Source organism: Procambarus clarkii, chromosome 22, assembly GCF_040958095.1.
Source record: "Procambarus clarkii isolate CNS0578487 chromosome 22, FALCON_Pclarkii_2.0, whole genome shotgun sequence".
NCBI lineage: Eukaryota > Metazoa > Arthropoda > Malacostraca > Decapoda > Cambaridae > Procambarus > Procambarus clarkii.
This window is the reverse complement of record NC_091171.1, coordinates 43,677,936-43,698,345: the sequence shown is the minus strand read 5'-3', so window position 1 is coordinate 43,698,345 and position 20,410 is coordinate 43,677,936. Positions and strand designations below refer to the sequence as shown.

The 20,410-nt window shown below is 40.2% G+C and overlaps 1 protein-coding gene across 5 annotated transcripts in view; it reads right to left on the bottom strand.

Annotated features, from left to right (window-relative positions):
- LOC123761307 (uncharacterized) overlaps nt 1-20,410 on the bottom strand; it is a 183,572-nt gene that overhangs the window by 60,881 nt on the left and 102,281 nt on the right. For all 5 annotated transcript variants that reach the window (XM_069328914.1, XM_069328913.1, XM_069328911.1 and 2 more), the window contains exons 19-23: nt 18,957-19,159; nt 12,815-13,007; nt 11,346-11,460; nt 5,143-5,294; nt 2,047-2,096 (exon numbers count right to left, since the gene is read on the bottom strand). In XM_069328914.1, the coding sequence (XP_069185015.1) occupies nt 5,182-5,294; nt 11,346-11,460; nt 12,815-13,007; nt 18,957-19,159 (624 nt within the window). In that variant the 3' untranslated portion in view covers nt 2,047-2,096; nt 5,143-5,181. The remainder of the gene's footprint in view (nt 1-2,046; nt 2,097-5,142; nt 5,295-11,345; nt 11,461-12,814; nt 13,008-18,956; nt 19,160-20,410) is intronic.

Genomic DNA, 20,410 nt, shown 5'->3' with positions numbered 1-20,410 from the left:
ATGCCTCGTATGGGCCAATAAGCCTTCTGCAGCCCCTATGTTTATCCCTTATGTATCCCCCCATGTTTTTCACCTTCATTGTATTATCACCTGACCTAATGCGGGTATAAAATCAACTAGTATTGTAAGATTGTTCACTTGAGAATGAACCATGGAGGTTCGAAACGTCGTGCAAATTATACAAATAAGTGTAATACACTCTATAGTAAATCACTTCTTTTCTTCGCCTTAAAAGTACGAAAATGAGTTTTGGAGAACTCTTATTTCAATTAAGCCCTGATGCTAAGAAAATAGTTAGAGGGATAGAAGCCCTAAACCAGAAAATAATAAATACAGAATATGCGGTCATATTCAATGAAACATATATATATATATATATATATATATACATAACATATATATATAATATATATATATAATATTATATATACAGTATATAATATATATATATATATATATAATATATATATATATATATATATATATATATATATATATATATATAATATATATAATATATATATATAAACAGTATATATATATAATATTAGTGTTCAGTGAGAAACCACAAGGTCTCCTCTGAATACTTTTTATTTTCTTCTCCGAGGCTATGGGTCCCCACATTGGCACCAGAGGTGGTACCCTCACAAACTATATATATATATATATATATATATATATATATATATATATATATATATATATATATATATATATACATATATATATATATATATATATATATATATATATATATATATATACATATATATATATATAGAGAAGGGAGTACCACCTCTGGCTGGAAGAAGGGGGACCCATAGCCTCGGAGGAAACCACACATAACGCATTGGAGGGAATGTGGGTCCCCTCCAATACAGTTTCTGTGTGCTTTTCTCCTACCACCCCCTTCCCTTTTTTTTTTTTTTCCTTTATTGTGTATTTAAAGGTTACAAAACATACAAGACAAATGCCTAAAGGTTATGGATCTCTTGAAGCTCCTCCGCTTCTGGACAGGAACCGAGGACGCAGCAAGCATTTCCCTTCTGGATCGCCACACTGAGACGCTGAAATAAAAAACTGGAAGCCCTTGGGTCTCTGGTGACGTCAATGAGCTTGGACCCCAATTCCTTGAGAAATTCCTTGAGAAATATATATATATATATATATATATATATATATATATATATATATATATATTTTATAATTTATCATGTAGTGTGGCAATATCAGTGAGACAGGAGCACGGTTGTTTCCTCACACGTCTAATACCTGTTAGATTCGGGAAATTAGAATTGCTGGACTTGTTCAGTTATAGGAGTTCCAGATGTCACTTTTTAATATTCATATATTTGTTAATTTACTGTAATTAAGCAGGTGGCATTGTAACTTATATTATTTGAAAGTAACTATTATATTTTATTTGCATTCTTATGTATTTTGAGAACAAGTGGTTGTTCAATTAGTTGTAAATATTAAAAAGTCCTTATTTACCATCCCTCATCCTGGATGAGGCGGAGGGAGCGAATGTTGGGGTGGTGTCCTGACGCCACGTAGCTCAGTAGCTGATAGACAAGCCTAGGGTCAACTGGTCTGATTACAGATAAGTGTCTGTTCTGTGTTTTATTTTCTGTTTGTGCATTAGTAGTACAGTTATCTGGAGTTATATATATTAGTTCATATATCTGAATAGGTCATCTGATTTACTATTATACCTGAATGAATAATTTCCTGAATGATTATACATTATTATTTAATATAAATACTTTTATATATACAGGTGTAATATTTTTTTCCCTGTTGATTTTGGTTCTAATTATTTTGTATGTACGTAACTACGGGTTTATATTGGTTGCACGCGGATAGATACAGAGTCTTATTCATGTCCCTAGACTGTTAATTTCTTGTCTTTGTTAGTGCAACGAGCCGTAAAGTACAGTTACGTTACATGTGCTACTCTGTGTATATATATATATATATACAATTCACTTAAATCAAAGCTAAACAGTAATAAAATGCTACTCAAACTGTTTCCATCAACTGTACCTTTGTTAAATGTGACAAATGACCACGGTTTCCCAGCACCTTTGTGATGCCTGTAAAGATAGAGATAAAAATTTAGTAACTGCACAATTACATACTTGAGTTATTATGATAATGGAAATAATTTGTGAACACCAGGAAATCACAATGGCATGATATATCTTTGTGAAAATCACTGGAGCAATCCGGGGATTCGAACCAGCGTTTTAGGACACCCCAGCTGTGTGCTTAATCCACTGTACCACAATACTCTATAAATAATTTAATTTGGGATCCCTGTAAATCCACTCCACTAGGGGTCTTGAGGTACTGAGCTGATACCAAACGAAGTTTTTACAAATTGTGGGTGTACACTTTGGTGTAGGTAATGGGGTTCTACTACCATATGCTTCCATCAAATACAGTAGGAAAGCCTAGAATATGAAGGGAGTGTAACGTGGAGAACCCAATTACCTACTCCAGAGTGTATGTGGGTAATTTGTAAAAACTTTGTGTGATATCAGATTGGTATCTCAAGTGAATTCAAGTTAAATTATTTATAGCATATTTTTGTGGTATATAGTGAGTTATGGTGTGCGGCTGGGGTGACTCAGAATGCTGGTTCAAATCCCCAGATTGCTCCAAATATTTTTGCAATAGTTCTTGAATTGTGTTATATATTATTCACACATTAGAAAATTTTGATTACTGTTGCAGGTTCAGTAGTGATGGAAAACTGAAGCAGCTGTTACAGTAGTAATGGCAGCTCACTCTTTGCAAATTACGTGGGAGGATTTTGTTGTAAGGCAATATGTTAGATTCCTTGGGTGTTCAATTGTCCATTCATCAATGGATTTGTTAGTTCTAGCAAGAAATGTTGTACTAATTTATGCTTACTGCTATCATGTATCATTGCTGCCATTCCTTGGAAATATGGTTTCAATAGTACCAATCAGATGACCGCCTATCAACTGGTGATGGTGGGAATCCTTTCAACCACTGGTACTGCTACAAAATTCAATAGTTTCTTCTAATTCATTTTCACATCCCTTGCAAATCCCAGCATCCCAAACCAATGTTAAGGACTATCTTCTAGGCAGCTATCCTGAGTCTCTGTACCTATCCCCAACAAATTCTTCAGATGTTAATTATATGAGCCTACCAATAGAATTGTTCTATAACAAAGCACTCAAACTTTCAGCTTTCACTATTAATCATAAAAGGGCTAGAATAATTCTAGTTCATAAAGGTGATAATCTTGCTGAATTTAAAAATTTTAGAACTTCAATCCTACCCACATACTGTAGTCAAAAATATTTAAAAACTAACGAACAAACAGCTTTACTCCTATCTAGCCAAACATGCTATACTTAGTCTTTGCGAACATAGCTTCCAACTCCAGAAAAGCACCAGACACTTTAATTCTTGACTTGATACATGCAGCTGTTGACCTGTGTTAGGCTTTTGACACTATTAACCACAATAACCCCCTCCTCAAATTGCAACACTTATGGAGTCAGAGGTCACTCCCTTCAATACTTGTGATCTTACCACAGTGACAGTCACTGGTATAGTTTTGTGAATGATGCCACTTCTCCCACCTGGCCAATTGGCCAATTAACAGTGAACCCCACTCCTTACATTAATGTTCTTACATTACTGCAAAGCCACTAACACCACAGCATTTCGGGAAGGTCCTTAATCTAACAGATAAGAATATTATTGGGTACATTGTAGCAAAAATGTGAGTTCAACACAATAACAACAATATAAATTGATCGAAATGATTACAGTGGTGAAGTTGCATGTCCTAAGTACTAATGTTGGGTAAGTGGGTAGCATAAGATACAGTGAGCTTGAGGCAAAAGGTAGGAAACTATGAGGATGAAATTAGGTACCTTTTAGTTTTACTTTTGAATAAGGCATAGGTTTGAACATTTTTGAATTCATTAGGGAGTGAGTTCCATAGACTGGGTCCTTTTATTTGCATGGAATGTTCGCACAGATTTAGTTTGACTTTGGAGATATCAGAGATATATTTATTTCTGGTGTGGTGCTCATGGGTGCATAAAATGATGATCCCAGACATCATTTAGCACCCTTACTGCAATCCTTGATTATATTAAATGCCAAATCAGTTCACACACATTCAAGTGTACTTTATATCTATAAAACTAAACTGCAGTGCTAATCCTGACTCCAAACGTTCACTTCCTAGTAGGCTGTAACAGAACCCATGGACACCACAAGATAAAAAAATGTTTATTTAATATTCCTAGAGTGAAACTCAACTAAAGCAGATATGCTACGCAAATTAGGGTAAGGATCCAAAATTGTGGAATTACTGTATCTCCGAAATGAGGTAGAAACCTCTACTTCTCTCAACCAGCTTAAAAGAGAAACTAAGAAACATCTAATTAATATCATGTAATAAATTTCATTTACATTTCCTCATCCAAAATAAATAAAAACTTGTATTTTGCTATTATTGTAAACGTTAGACACTAAATAGTCTGTCTTTTAATTTTTATCAGTATCACTTAAATATTGTATATCATTTGCTAATTTCTTTAACAGTTTATATATGTTAATTTAATTCTTTTTTATTATTATGTGTTCACCACATTAAACATTTGAATAATTTAACAGAATTATTACATACTAGAGGCTTTTTTAAATATGCATTTTATGTAAATAACTATTCAACCACTGTACTGTGTCTTCTGTATTTTGATTTTAAATACAAATTATTATTATTATTATTATTATTATTATTATTATTATTATTATTATTATTATTTGAAATAAACACCGAGATGGGTAAAATTAGTTAACGCATACTGCTAATTGAAAATTTCAGTCCCTGTATCAATGATGATATTGTTCTGCTAGCTAAATCATTCCAATATTTAAGGTTTTTGAATTACCATGATCCTGGTTTTCAAGGTTCCAGTATACTGTGCTGATCAAAATTTACATTGTACTATTACATTTTAAGCAGATCATAATCTGCCTGAAACGTTATACGTGTTAGTGGCTTTACAAGAATGTAAAAACATCAATGCTACTCTCATAAACCGAATGTACCTTCCTGTATAAATCAATCAATCAATAACTAACCTGATATATACTGTTATACAGTATAAATCAGCAATAATGTCAAGGAGGAGGATGAATGCGAAGAGCAGCCAGCAGTAGGCTGCTGTTTCCAGGTTCCCAGGGCTCGGCCACCACAACTTCTGATAGTTTTAACCATTTGTAACTGCTCACACCTGCAACATTCAGCATAAAATTAAACCCAACATTGAGTGTAATGAAATGTTTCTTTCTGGATGAGCTCCAGTGACTTCCTGAAGCTATGTCACTTAGAGTGCTTCATACAAATTGGTCACACCAGATGCGCGAGTTCTGTTTGGCCTACCGGGGACCAGAGCCAAAAACTGGCCCCATCACAGAGGTGCAGAGAGCAGGTGACAATTCACCACCACACCTGGAAAATATCCAGATAATAAGCGAAGCTTTCTAGATAACTAGAGAGTTAACAAAGACTGAAGCCTCGAAACCATCACACAACTCTCAAATGATTCACACAGAACAAGAGAAACATTCAAAATTAGCGCAAAACTTATAGTACCAATGCCACCACCAAGTGACCCAGCTTTCACACACACAGCCAACTTCCCAGATCAGTTCAGGAGCTAATAAACAGCCCACCGACGAACCAACTAACTTGGTATGGAGGAAGGGAGTTAGGGAGCCGCTGGATCTCATCCAGAAATAGACAATTCATGATATTCAACGCTGGGCTTCTAGGGAATTCCATCCGAGGTGTTCTGAAGCAAACCACATAGAACAAAAATGGGACTTACCAGGGAGGAGGAGAGGCGGCATAATCTAGAACGAAGAAGAGAATCCAAGCCAGCAGACATGGCCTACGGCAACACACAACCAACTGGAACCAGGAACATTAACGAAATACTGGGCCGCCAGAACAATGTTAGAATGACAAAACTCCGAAGCCCAAATATCAGCCCAGGGCATGTTGGAGAAGACTGCAGCGCACTTACGAACATTATAGGCCCGAGTGTAGACCGCAGGTTGCATAGATTTGATGACAATGTGGATGATCTGGGAAATACGAGCCTTGGAACAGGGGACTAAGGAAAAGGGGTAAACCAACTAGACATCCACTGAGGCATAACTGGTGGCCTACAGGTAGTAGCCAAGAGCCACTACTGGACACAGTAAGTGATTCACCCCTTGCCAGGCGAACCAAGCACCGATCACAGACCTCTTTGAAATCTGATGAAGAATGAGTCTGCTAGAAGTAAAGATGGCTGCAAACAAATGAACTACCCACCAGGGCCAAAGGAACAAAATCCCCGGTTCCAAGGAGTAGCCTGAAAATTCCCAACCGTACAGCTGGAGGTGAGAACCAACAAAAACACAACTTTAAAAACAATGTTATGAACCAAAGAGAAAACCCTAAAACGAGGTGAGGAGGGAGGGAATTATCAGGGAAAGTGCCAAGCCATTACGACTATATAGCACTTGGAAAGGGTCAGGATAAGGATTTGGGATGGGATAAGAGAAGGGTATGGTGCCCACATGGGGAATCAGATTCAAACCAAAGGAAAGAACCTTGAAGTAATCCTAATGCTCCACCACAAAACCTAACCAGTCCCTAAAACCAGTCCTGCAAACCCAGGCACATTTGAGCCAAGATGGTCATATGGAAGCTTGGACAGGGTATGAAGATGTTCAAACCCGAAATCTTGAGGATTTACAAGTCCACCGAGCTTCTCTTTGGGAGCGAAAACAACTGGGACATCCCACCAAAGGACTGAGGTGAACTCGAGTCCAACCAATCTGTAATGACCAGATGTAGAGTCAAGGAGGATACCTGACCAAAGGCCACGATAGCCAATCTAAAAGGCCACGATAACCAATCTAAAAGGCCACGATAACTAATCTAAAAGGCCAATAAACTGTCACACCAGAAACTGGCAAAATTTGTCAAACGGCCTCTTCTGTGGTATCAAAGGGGCTAACCATGAAAGGGCTTGAATGTACCATGAGTGGAACCACCCTTCCGTGGTTCCACTCATGGAACACGTAGTTGCGATTTTTAGCAGAAATGGAATCCGACTCCCCAAGAAGTTGGTCGACTTCCTCGACCAACAGCAGGCGAGGTCCTAACCCTACCAGACCGCTTCTGTGCGGGAGCTCAACCTCACAAGAAAACAACAACTGATCAGTAGGCCGATAGAAGAAGACCATAACAGTCAGAACTTAGGATACTACATCCTCCGAAAAGAGGAGAAGTGGACAAAGGGAAAGGGATCAAGCTATATCTAATGAACAGATCATCTTGAGTTATCTTGAGATGATTTCGGGGTTTAGCGTCCTCGCGGCCCGGTCCTTGACAAGGCCTCCTTTTTGTTACACAGCCCCAGGAAGCAGCCCGTAGAACCTGTCTAACTCCCAAGTACCTATTTACTGCTAGGTAACAGGGGCATTAGGGTGAAAGAAACTCTGCCCATTTGTTTCCGCCTTTACCGTTCATCGAACCCGGAACCTCAGGACTACGAATACAAAGCGCTGTCCACTCAGCTGTCAGGACATGGCCTGTTGACATAGGAAGTGGGCCGAGTAAAAGGCCCCCACCGCCTCCTGGAGGAGATGGGTGAGCATGTTGGGCATGGCCACCATGGCAGGAAGCGCAGGCCTCAAGGACTCTACAACTGGAGCAGCAGCAGATGAAGCCACATTCTCATGTAGCTGTTCAGAATGGCCCTCCATGAGAACCCAAACCTGCAAGAGCATCCACTAATTGAAAATGAGCCTTGTAATCATCCACAATAAAACCCCCGAACAGCATAAGACAGCTGCACATGGAACTGTAACTTGTCCACATTCCTGGGAGTGCCATAACAAACAGGCAGTCAAGCAAATGGCCCTTACAGGAACAATTCCAATAATGACTGGCACTTAGCTTGAAGCAGAGGTGCTTGCCACATCTGAGAGACCCAAAACACTACTGATAAACATAAAAAATTCTTGATGTCCAGTGGACATTAGCGAAAAAACTGTTCAGGGAAGATGGCTGCATGCGAATATAAGGAAGGGACCCTTTTAATGTATTTTACTGATAAACACTGCAGACAGTGCATTTGAAGCTCCTGCCAAGGTATCAGCTAGCCTGCACATACATGCACAGTAGGCATATTCATCGTTGATGAATTGTCCCCCTCAAAATGAATGTAAGCGAATGCTTCAGTTCTTATAGAAAAAATCACAAATACATTTGTGATTGTAAAAATTATTAAAATGTAAGTGCTAAATGTTAAAATTCAGTCTGAACTTCTAAAAGGAGTAATTAGAAACATGACTTGAAAGTCAAAAACATTGGAACTTTTGGTGGGAAAACAGAATGCAAGCTGATTGCCACTATGGGGTGAGAAGACGATTCTGAGAGGGACGCAAAGGAATAAGGTCACTTTCCTGTCATCTGTAAATTATCTTTTGCAGTGTCGGAGGTTCATGATCTCTGTAACCTTGACGCATCGGTTCAATGTGGTATGTGGTGATTGGTAAACAATATTGCATGATGTTAAAAATTGGAGAGGATTGTTAAAGCTGACTTGTGAATGTCCCTGGTAGCCCTGGTAATGTTTTGATTCTAATCTTGAGTGTTGAATGATATAACTTTTATTGGGGATTTAATACAAGTTCTGTAAAGTATTTCCAGAGTAAAATAACCGACACTGTATTCGTGTCCATTTCACTTGTCATAATAAATTTGTTAAGAGATTCAGTGAACTGCTCCCATTAAATTCTTTGGTAATTTCAGTCTATGTATGTCGTATATGTTCTCTGTATTTCTTCAGTTTCAGCAATCTCTCCCGCTCTGAACGAAAATGTGATATTGAGCAATACTCAAGACGGGACAGCACCAATGGTTAGAATAGTACAACCATTGTGATGGGATCCTTAGATTTGAAGGTTCTCGTAATTCATCCTACTATTTTTCTGGCTGATGCAATATTTGCTTGGTTATGCTCCCTAAACGTCAGGTCGCCAGACATCATCATTCCTAGATTCTTTACATGCTGCTTTCCTACTATGGGCAGACTTGTGTTTTGTACCTTGTATTTTGTTTAATTATGGTCCTCATTTTTACTGTACCTGAGTACCTGGCATTTATCACTGTTAAACATCATGTTATTTTCTCGTCGTAAACGTCCCTGTCTATAACCTCGGCTCCTGTTGCATTATTATTTGTTTCCCCACTCTTCCTGTGTGGCTGGTAGGCTTTTAATGAATGAAATTTCTTGATCATGAGTCATGGTATCTAGACGTTGTTTTAATATATTCCAAGTTGGCAAGTCATTGCTGCATACCCAAAGTAAATGACCAGCTTTCAGACCCGTGGTGTTGTTCACCTCTGTACAAGTCAAGTAAAATCTATTCTTACATATGTATCATGTAATAATTCCCATTGCTTTGGTCTTGTCTCGAAGGTTTTGTTACAGTGACCACTAGTAAATTTTTTTATGGCCATTTTGCCTTTTTGCTGTTGTTTGTCAGTTGTTTTAGAACACTGTACTTTTGGAAGGGAGCTCCCCCACAGTTGCCAAGTGTGTGCTGTTTTGTGTGAATGCCAAGCTCTTGTACTTGTTATCTAATCTAGAAATTGTGTAGTATTACAACATTCAATATGTTGTAATATTAAGCAACGCATGTGCATTGCTGAGCCACAGCAACCTTCTCCTGTCTCTCAGTCCTCCCCCACCATTACCACTTCTCCTGTCTCCTCGTCCTCTCCAACATCCCCCACTCCCGTCCCCTCGTCCTCCCCACCATTCCCCACTCCCTCGTCTGATGCATTCCCAAATGATCTGATGTTCCCATAAAAAAATTGGGAACATCAAATGATCTGATGTTCCTATCACTGAAATATAAGAAAAACAGTTAAAAAAATGAAATGAAAAAATGGAAATATAAAAAATAAACTATACTCACGAAATGAACGGTATGGTAAACAACACAATTCAATTCCAACGCAATGTTCCACAAAATAATTAAATCAAAATTAAAATAAATCGAAATCTATGAAAATTCAATTTATCAATGAAATCAGAAACATCAAAATTAGAATCGTAACATTTAGTATAGTGTGTGTTGCTCTTACGAGCAACAGATGGCACTGTTTTAAAATAAAAAGCATGTTTTTACCTGTTACAGGTGTGGCATCTATACGTATACTCACGAAATGAACAGTTTGGTAAACAACACAGTTCAATTCCAATGTAAAGTCACACAAAATAATTAAATTAAAATGAAAATAAATCGAAATCTAAGAAAATTCAATTTATCAATGCAATAGGAAACATTGAAATAGAATCATAACATATTTAGTATTGAGTGCGGTGCTCTTACGTGCAACAAATGTCGCTGTTTCTTAAAAAAAGAATGTTTTACCTGTCACAGATGTGGCATCTATACTTATACTTACGAAATGAGCGGTATGGTAAACAATACAGCTCAATTCCAATGCAATGTCACACAAAATAATTAAAACAAAATGAAAATAAATAGAAATCTATGAAAATTCAATTTATCAATGCAATAGGAAACATTGAAATGGAATCCTAACATATTTAGTATAGCATGTGTTACTATTACGTGCAACAGATGGTGCTGTTTAAAAAAAATACATGTTTTTACCTGTCACAGGTGTGGCATCTATATAGTAGGTATAAGAACATATTCGAATGAAACATTGTGTCAAAATTTCAAAGCAATTGGTGAAGAACTTTTGGAGATTACGGCGGGTGTTGTTCTTACGTCCAACAGATGGTGCTGTTTTTAAAAAAAACATAATTTTTCCTGTTACAGATGAAGCATGTATATAGTAGATATATAAAATACGTGCTTATTCAAATGCAATGTTGTGTCAAAGTTTCAAAGCAATCGGTAAAGAGGTTTCGAACATTCCCCCCACATGAAAAACACAGTTTAAAAACAAATGTTTTTTTCCTTCACAGACGCGACAATTATATAATATGTATATAAAACCCCGCTCGGATGCGAATGGCATCCGTGAAAATTTCTGTGAAAATTTATCGATCTTCTGTGAAAATTTCAAAGGAATCAGTGAAGAACTTTCGGAGATTAGAGATTTTGAACAAACATTAAAATTTTTAATTATATAGATTATTAAAAATCTTATGAATATAAAAAATTAAATTTGCAGCAGTAAATTAATGTACATAAGTAATGTGATAACATTCAAAAATATTTTGACCAAAATGACAAACCTAGTAGCTCCGTTCTTGCCATTATTCCTATATAATATTCCTGCTGGTACTCCAGTGGACAGTTGAAGTAGTTATTGTAGGTGCGGCCATCACCTATTTCAAACTTCATTTCACCCTAAAGACAACAACAAGTCAACATTATTAAACATTTAATGCAAATTATATTCTGTAGGTATTAAATTTAATCTCTGCTTTTAATCAATTGATGGCTTAATGAATAAACAAATGTGTTAGTCTTATGTGACATCAACATGCCTCAATTTAATATAATACAGTACTATACATGGAAGCTCCCTCAACATTATATATTTAATTTGAATGCATTTATTCCAAATAAATGCATTTATTCCAAATAAATTAAACCACTGACTCAGACCTATCATTAAAAACAAAAATTGGCAATCAGAATCATAATAAATTGGCATTGATCAAATTGCTACACCTGAGTAACGTACAGACTCCGGTCCACTACATATTATTATTAAATTATTATTATACATAAAGCCTCATATTGTGAGGCTAACTTTCATGTCACAATAACGTGGCTGAAGATATGATGGCCAAACCACACATCAGACTTCATAGTGGTCCTGGACGGACCGAAGAGTCGTCGTTTCTCCATCTTCTGATGTGTGGTTTGGTCATCCTAACTTATAACTTAGAGCACAATAGAATAAATAAATATATCTGACATTTCCCGAGTCTAAATGAAGATATGAAGATATGCCATGAAAATAAAGAGGTCTGAAATATAGAACTGCTTTGACTATGAAATAAATAATTGTGGAACAATCAAGTTAAAAATAGTGTTAACTTTTTTTTTTTGGCCAATTTTTTTTTCTCGTTTGTTATCAAGGGATTTGCATGAAACTTGCACACCTTGCTCAATGGATGCCTATCTGCAAGGGTGCCAATTATGAGCGAAATCTGTCGAAGTCAAGCTCAGCTACAGGTGGCCGAACTTGGATCTTTATTTTACTCTGGAAAGTAATTTACACCTTCAAAGTACTTCAGAGCTTCATTTATTAATCAATGTACATGCAAATTACACCTTATATGTAGCGTTTGTGCTTCTACAGACTCTAGTAGACATTTTAGTCCAAAGTCTATTTGTTGATTTTATAAAAATTTATAAATATCATAAATTGCATATTTTTTTAGTAGGGTAATTTTGAAAAATTATATTATTGCACTAAACACTTTTTGATAAAACTGATCACTAGAATCCTTTATTATGTGCTTAATTTAATATCTGAGTGTTATAGAAATGATTTTAGTTGACACATGTGTTCCCTGAAACTATTTGAAAATTGGTAAGTAGTGTACACAGTGAAGCATTAGATACCTAATGCTTCACTGTGTACACTACAACTGACATCGATTGTTCCCTGATAGGAAAAAGGATAGTTTCTTCAGGGGCCTTAGTGTACAAGACATCAAATGATATAGACAGTTTATGTCTTATGTACCTCATTCACCAGACCAGCAATCCACAGAAACTGTTGACACTGTTGGTTCGGGTTTGTCTGACGGGTGTGGATACGTCTGGCGTCATGCCCATTTTGAACATCCTGCCATCTATTCATTGGCAGCAACTTCAATATATCTTCTGTTATATTTGTTATGTTATGGGCTGCCTTTTGAACCACCACAAACATAGACCTGGACAGATAAGAAGACATGATGGCATTACATCTTCACTTGCAGAGAAGAAGATAATGATTAAGCTTTTAAATGAACAGTCAATTGCAACTCTCAATTCTCTTATCTGCACACATTTCTTAAGGGATATTTAGTACAAAACCAAAGATAACAAGAATTTTTGCTTCTCTTCATGAAAAGCACAAAATTTAAATTTATAATATACAAGTGTGTCTGTATGTTTGTTTATGTTCCTGTTCAAAGTTGGGGGGTCATATATCTGGGCCTTACTTCGCCCAAACTGAGAGAGATAATGATCTGGGTCGCCAGAATTCAAAAGAGGAACTGCGTGCCAAGTGCCAGGTCACATTCAAACCCTCAACATGATTTTTGGCCCTGGCTAACCCTGTAAATATTTTAAAACAACAAATTTAAAATCAATTATTTTCTCTTATAATTTTGTCTAAGCTCATTTATCCAGTCTATATGGGAAGGACTCTTCACCGGATTAGCCATACATCTGGATAAACAGAATTCTTACCAGGGAAGTTAAAAAACCCAGCGTTGAATGTGATGAAATGCCCTTTTCTGGGTGAGCCTCGGAGGCTCCCTGAAGCTATCTGGCCAATGTGTAATATATTAGACCGGGGCATTAGTTTATGGAGTTCGACCTACCAGGGACCACGAGCCAGAACCTGGCCCCCCTTCAAAGAGGTTTCAGGGAGCAATGGCCCTGGAAAAGCCCCCTTTGGTTTAGGTTTTTCCTTATCTGCCATTGACCAGGATTAGGAACCCAGAAAGGTAAACATAACAAAACAAACCCCCCACATGGAAAGAAACTAACAACTAAAAACCGAAGAGAGGTAGAACTCCCTCCAATCCCAAGGAAACAAGCAAACGTCACACTGCACCCCCGCTCGTCCGCGCAGCCCTCCCCTTCCCTCCCTGAGAAGGGGCGGGGCAGCCCCGGACTCTCCGTGCTTGCTACTCAGACCTCTAGTTCAGAAGCTAAGCATAAAAAAACGCGAGAAAACGCCGACCGGAGGAAGGGAGGGTTGCTACGGAGTCTCCGGGGCTCACCCAGAAAATAGCATTTCATTACATTCAACGCTGGTTTTCTGTGGGGAGCCCTTTCGGCTCCCTGGATCTACATCACCAAAGATAAGGAAAAGAGGGACATGCTCAGGAGGTGGCCGCCACAAACTCCTCAACACGAAGTCGAGACAACTGGCTGCAACCTGCGACCCAAAGCAACACAGAAACGCCCTGGAGCAGGAACATTAACCAAATAACAGGCGGCCAGGATCCCTGTATGACCTCCAAAATCCAAAAATCGACCTCCAAAAATCCGAATATCAGCCGAAGACATGATATCATACATGGCAGCCAAAGCAGCAAACATCCTAACGGCAAGGGCATGAGGCTGGCTAGATTTAATAACGGTGCCTGGAGACCAGAGCCCCGGAACAGGGGAAGAGGGAAACCAGATCAAGCCAAAACACATCCCCAGCCACCGAAGCCGAAGCATGCAGATAACGGAAGAGAGCTACAACCGGACACAACACAAGATGCACCCTTGGCCTGACCAACCAAGCATCAATGACCCCACCGGAAAGCAGCCGGTTCGTCCTTTGCCAGAAAGAAGAAGGCTGCAAACGAACAACCCCACTACCTGGACCAAAAGAACAGAAACTCCTGCACTGCAGGAGAGCTGAGAGCTCTCCCAACCCGACCCCCAGAGGCCAAAGTCAACAACAAACAGAGCCTCAGAAAATCTTGAACCGAAGGGACCACCACAAACCGAGGAGAAGAAAGATTAGAAAGCACTCTGTCCAAGGACCAAGACGGCTCAGGCGGTACATGAGCATTCTCGTGCTTTGTGCCGGAGGGGCACAAAACACGAGAAAGCTTACCCAGAAAGCAAGCTGGAGTGGCTCCGTCAGTGCCGCACAATACGAGGATATGGTATTAGGCACCAAATGACGATCTTGAAAAGCAAAGACAGAATGGACAAGACAACCTGATCCGAAAGAGAAGACAACCTACCAAGAGAGAGAAAATGGCGGAAAGAACACCAGGAAACATCATACTATTGGCGAGACGAAGCTCTCTGGTGGGACACCATTAACGAAGCCAGCTGAACACCATACAAATGGTGAGAAACCCGTATCAAAAAGACCAGACGCAACGAGCAGAGGAAAAGATTGAAGCAGCTGTGAACTGGACTGGTCCGACCTGCTGGAAGAGGCGGAACCATGTAAATGCCCTTGGGTCGCACACCGAGCAAGCAGCGCCTGTAACCAAGGCTGGGCTGGACACCAAGGGGTCACGAGGATAACTCTCCCTGGGAAGGACTGAGCCATAACCCGAAGCAGCAGCTGGACCAGGAAGAAGAAGTACAGGTAACTCCACCTCGACCAGTCCTGCCGAAAGGCGTCCACCGCCTTGTCTCTTTGTCGCCAGAGAAGAGCATAAAGCTCCACATCCCAACCCTCCAGACGCCAAAGCCAACCAAAACAAGGCTTTCAGAAAACAGTTCCGAACCGAAGGTGCCACCACAAACCGAAGGGAGGAAAGAATAGAGAGCACCCGGTCCAAAGACCAAGACGGTTAAAGCAGCGCATGAGCAGGCCGAAGGTGAAAATGCATGGGAGAGCTTGAGGAATGGGGCAAAAGTGACTCCATCCCTGAATGCAAGCTGGAGCGGCTCTGACAACGCCGCACAATAAGAAGCGACAGTGTTCAGCATGAGATGCCGATCCAAAAAGAGCCAAGAAAGAAAGAAAGAAAGAAAGAAAGGAAAAAAACCATCTTCACAGACACCAACAACACCCTCTGAAGGGAAAGGAAATGGTAGAAAGATCACTAGGAGACATCATCCTGTCGCCGAGACAAAGACCACAGGTGGAATACCACCAAAGAAGCCACCTGAACACCATACAAGTGGCGATATACCCATGTCAGAAAAACCTGACATGAAGAGTGGAAGAGTAAGTCAAACCAGCAAGGTAACTAAATGGCACGACCTGCTGAAAAAAGGTGGAGCCACCGAAAGACTCCTGGGTTTGGACACTGAGCAATCAGAGCCTGAAACAAGGCTGGGCCGGCCACCATGGGATCAGGAGACGCTCCTTCCTCTGATAAGATTCGAGCCGAGCCAGAACCTAATATCAACAGCTGGACCGGGAGATAAAGGTACAGAAACCCCCACGTCGACCAGTCCTACTGGAAGCGTCTACTGCGAAGACCTTGCAGTTGGGGAACGGCACCATGTATAATGGGAGACGACAAGATCATGTCGACACAAAGAGGTCCACCTCTGGATGCCCGTATGACCAACAAAGCCAAAGGAAAGAGGCGGTGTCGATCATCCACTCCGTGGAAAGGGGAATGAAGCGTGACAGGCCGTTGGACACTCCCCGAACATGAACGGCATGGAGAGCTAACCCCGAAAACTTAACAGAAGAGCTACCCGAAGCGACCAGTCCCAAAGAGCCACGCACCCCGGAGACCCTCCCCCCCCGTCTGGTTAAGACAATGAACCACATGGGTGCAATTCAAATGAAGCCAATCAGAGAGTCTCGAGGAAGCCGAATCCACTACAATGCCAGCCACATAGCCAAAACTCCAGCACTATACTGTGAGCCCTACAGAAGGACGGAGCCCAACGCCCCTGACCGGGCTGGTGAGCGCTGGTCATAAAGCTCCTGCCGAGAGACAAGGCATCCGTGAACACATCGAGCGTGAGAAGGGGGAAGGCGCCATGGTCCCGCGGCTACATGAGGCTCACATCAGCTTCCTCAGAGCTCTAGTAAACAGATGCCATTTTTTTTAAATATCGTGGGTAAAATTCCCGGGTGTGAGAGCCTCAGTACTGAGTGAGCAACCAAGGCTGGTGCACGCAGCATGAGCTAACAGCACTGCTGTTCAGCTTGTGACCACAGCATCGCCGAAAATGTCAAAATATATCTTTAACTGCTATTATTTAGCGATGATAGTATTATAGAAGACCCCTGACTACGATAAAAATGACCAGGATTCTGATAATAGCAGGATTGTGGTGATAATTAGCTCTGTGTATAGTATGGGGGGGGGGGGGGGGGGGCGGGCGATGAGTCACAATAACGTGGCTAAAGTATGTTGACCAGACCACACACTAGAAGGTGAAGGGACGACGACGTTTCGGTCCATCCTGGACCATTCTCAAGTCGATTGAGGCGTAATCTTGGTGAGGGAGGCAGGTAGCGTCTACAGGTATCTACACAAATGTAGATACTTATATATATATAACATATGTATATAGTGTAATAACAGCAAGAGGATTATATTCGGAGGAGCCATTTTGATGAGGGAGGGAGGGAGCATCAGCTGACTGTGTGGCGACCTCTGTTATTGTCTGAACTCACCATACCAGCTTAGCTGTACAGTTATGGTAAACAAAACATGTAGATATTTATATATATCGTCTGTATATACCGTAATAAAAACAAAAACAGTATGGTGGGAGGAGGAATGTTGGCGAGGGAGGGAAGAAGATGGCCTTTGCTGGCTGGTGTGTGGCGGCCACTCTTTTTGTTTTGACACACCATACCAACTTAGTGGTTCGTTATGGTGAACAAAACAGTCTCCGTGGTGTAGTAGTAAGACACTCGCCTGGCGTTCCGCGAGCGCTATGTCATGGGTTCGTATCCTGGCCGGGGAGGATTTACTGGGCGCAATTCCTTAACTGTAGCCTCTGTTTAACGCAACAGTAAAATGTGTACTTGGATGAAAAAACGATTCTTCGCGGCGGGGATCGTATTCCAGGGACCATAGGATTAAGGACTTGCCCGAAACGCTACGCGTACTAGTGGCTGTACAAGAATGTAACATCTCTTGTATATATCTCAAAAAAAAAACAAAAAAAAAAAACATGCAGATACTTATATATATTACGTATGTATATAGTGTAATAGCAGCAAAACTATTTGTTTATTGTTTTATGAACATAATAATTAATTCACTAATAGGCTCATCATAATTTTGAGTATAGCAAGGTTCATACATTTTATTATATAAATATATCACACTACACACTATTGAATAATATTACTGCAAAAAACTAATAAAAAATCAGAGATATTGAAATAATTACGTAATAATATCTTTGTGACAACTCCCGCCTGACAGCTTGGGTGGAACAGACGCTAGCTGTGTCAACGCCTCTTTTTCGTCAGACTTTCCCGCCCTATTGCAGCCAAAATATGTCACCTACGATTTTTTCCCCATGGTCAGGGGAACACAAATGAACACTTTTACAAGACAATTTTTTTTTTTTACTTTTTATTTCTTGTGCAGGGCAGTGTTGACGGCTACACTCCAGGGACTTTATTCGTTTATTTTTGCAGGGAAATTCCTGCATGGGCCCTAAACATCTGAATGGCCCACTAAGTGTTGCTTGTTTCTGTTTTACTTATGCGGAGTGTGAATGTTTATGATTCATATGGTAACTCTTGAATTCCCCCACCCCCCAAGTACTACATTTACCGGAATGAAATACAGTAGCTCAGAAATCCGACAAAGTAAATATAATAAGCAACTATTTGAGCTGGTCATCTAGTTGCTCCCAATCCCTGTTTTTCTTTCCCTTTCTTCTGTTCAGAGCATATCCTGTCCTTATTGAGGCCATTAGAGATGATGACCCTCAGGTAAATGAGAGAAGTCAGGTGTACTTTGTTACCAACAAGGTAAAGGGCTCATAGGCGAATATCTAGTTTGGTGGTTATGTGTAAACACATGGGAGTTCTTATATGACTGAGTTTTATATGAATGGATCACCTCATGGTCACTTTTTGGCTGTAGTGACCATGAGCTTTCCCATATCATTGAGGTCATTGCCCAACTATTTAAGCTACTTTGCCTTTCGTGGGCACTGCTGCCTATAGATTTTACCACCATCACCATACAAAACAAGTGAGAAAGGGGACTTACTTATTACCATCACCAGAAGTGATCAAGGAAGGCAAGCCGAGAGTGATCGTTGTGTTCGTCTTTTTTAGAATAGTTAGATCACCTGAAAACTCTGGCTCCATTGGCAATGTGCCCACTTCCTGTCTCAGCTTCTTCCCACAAAACAAGGAATTGCAACAAAATGTCTCAGCTTGGTAGCGCTTTCCTGGGTCCAGATCCCCAAACTGTAAGAAAGATATTAAATTTAATTAAGAATTATTTTGTGAAAATAGTGCTCTGAGTGTAAAGAAATGCCACTTTCTGTGCAGTTCTACAGTAGCTACCTAGATCTTAAGGCACTGGTGTTGCAGTCTTCCAGTTGTACCAGGTCCCTGCAACTTTTATGGCACACGGATAACTGCAACCTGAATCTTGTTCTCTCTCTCAGAAGCATCGGAAACTGTTGCTTATTTTTATATTTTCTTTGCATTGTCTTTAAATTCAAATTTGTTTATGAACTTTGCCATGCTAAATAAGGTATACTCTGTATGTGTGTGTGTGTGTGTGTGTGTGTGTGTGTGTGTGTGTGTGTGTGTGTGTGTGTGTATGTATTCACCTAGTTGTGTTTGCGGGGGTTGAGCTTTGCTCTTTCGGCCCGCCACTCAACTGTCAATCAACTGTTTACTAACTACTACTTTTTTTCTCCACACCCACATCACACGTGTGTGTGTACTCACCTAATTGTGCTTGTGGGGGTTGAGCTTTGGCTCTTTGGTCCCGCCTCTCAACTGTCAATCAACTGGTGTACAGATTCCTGAGCCTACTGGGCTCTATCATATCTACATTTGAAACTGTGTATGGAGTCAGCCTCCACCACATCACTTCCTAGTGCATTCCATTTACTAACTACTCTGACACTGAAAAAGTTCTTTCTAATGTCTCTGTGGCTCATTTGGGTACTCGGCTTCCACCTGTGTCCCCTTGTTCGCGTCCCTCCAGTGTTGAATAGTTCATCCTTGTTTACCCGGTCGATTCCCCTGAGGATTTTGTAGGTTGTGATCATGTCCCCCCTTACTCTTCTGTCTTCCAGTGTCGTATGGTGCATTTCCCGCAGCCTTTCCTCATAACGCATGCCTCTTAGTTCTGGGACTAGTCTAGTAGCATACCTTTGAACTTTTTCCAGCTTCGTCTTGTGCTTGACAAGGTACGGGCTCCATGCTGGGGCCGCATACTCCAGGATTGGTCTTACATATGTGGTGTACAAGATTCTGAATGATTCCTTACACAGGTTCCTGAACGCCGTTCTGATGTTAGCCAGCCTCGCATATGCCACAGACGTTATTCTCTGTATGTGGGCTTCAGGAGACAGGTTTGGTGTGATATCAACTCCTAGATCTTTCTCTCTGTTTCATTAAGTACTTCATCTCCTATTCTGTATCCTGTGTCTGGCCTCCTGTTTTCACTGCCTAGTTTCATTACTTTGCATTTACTCGGGT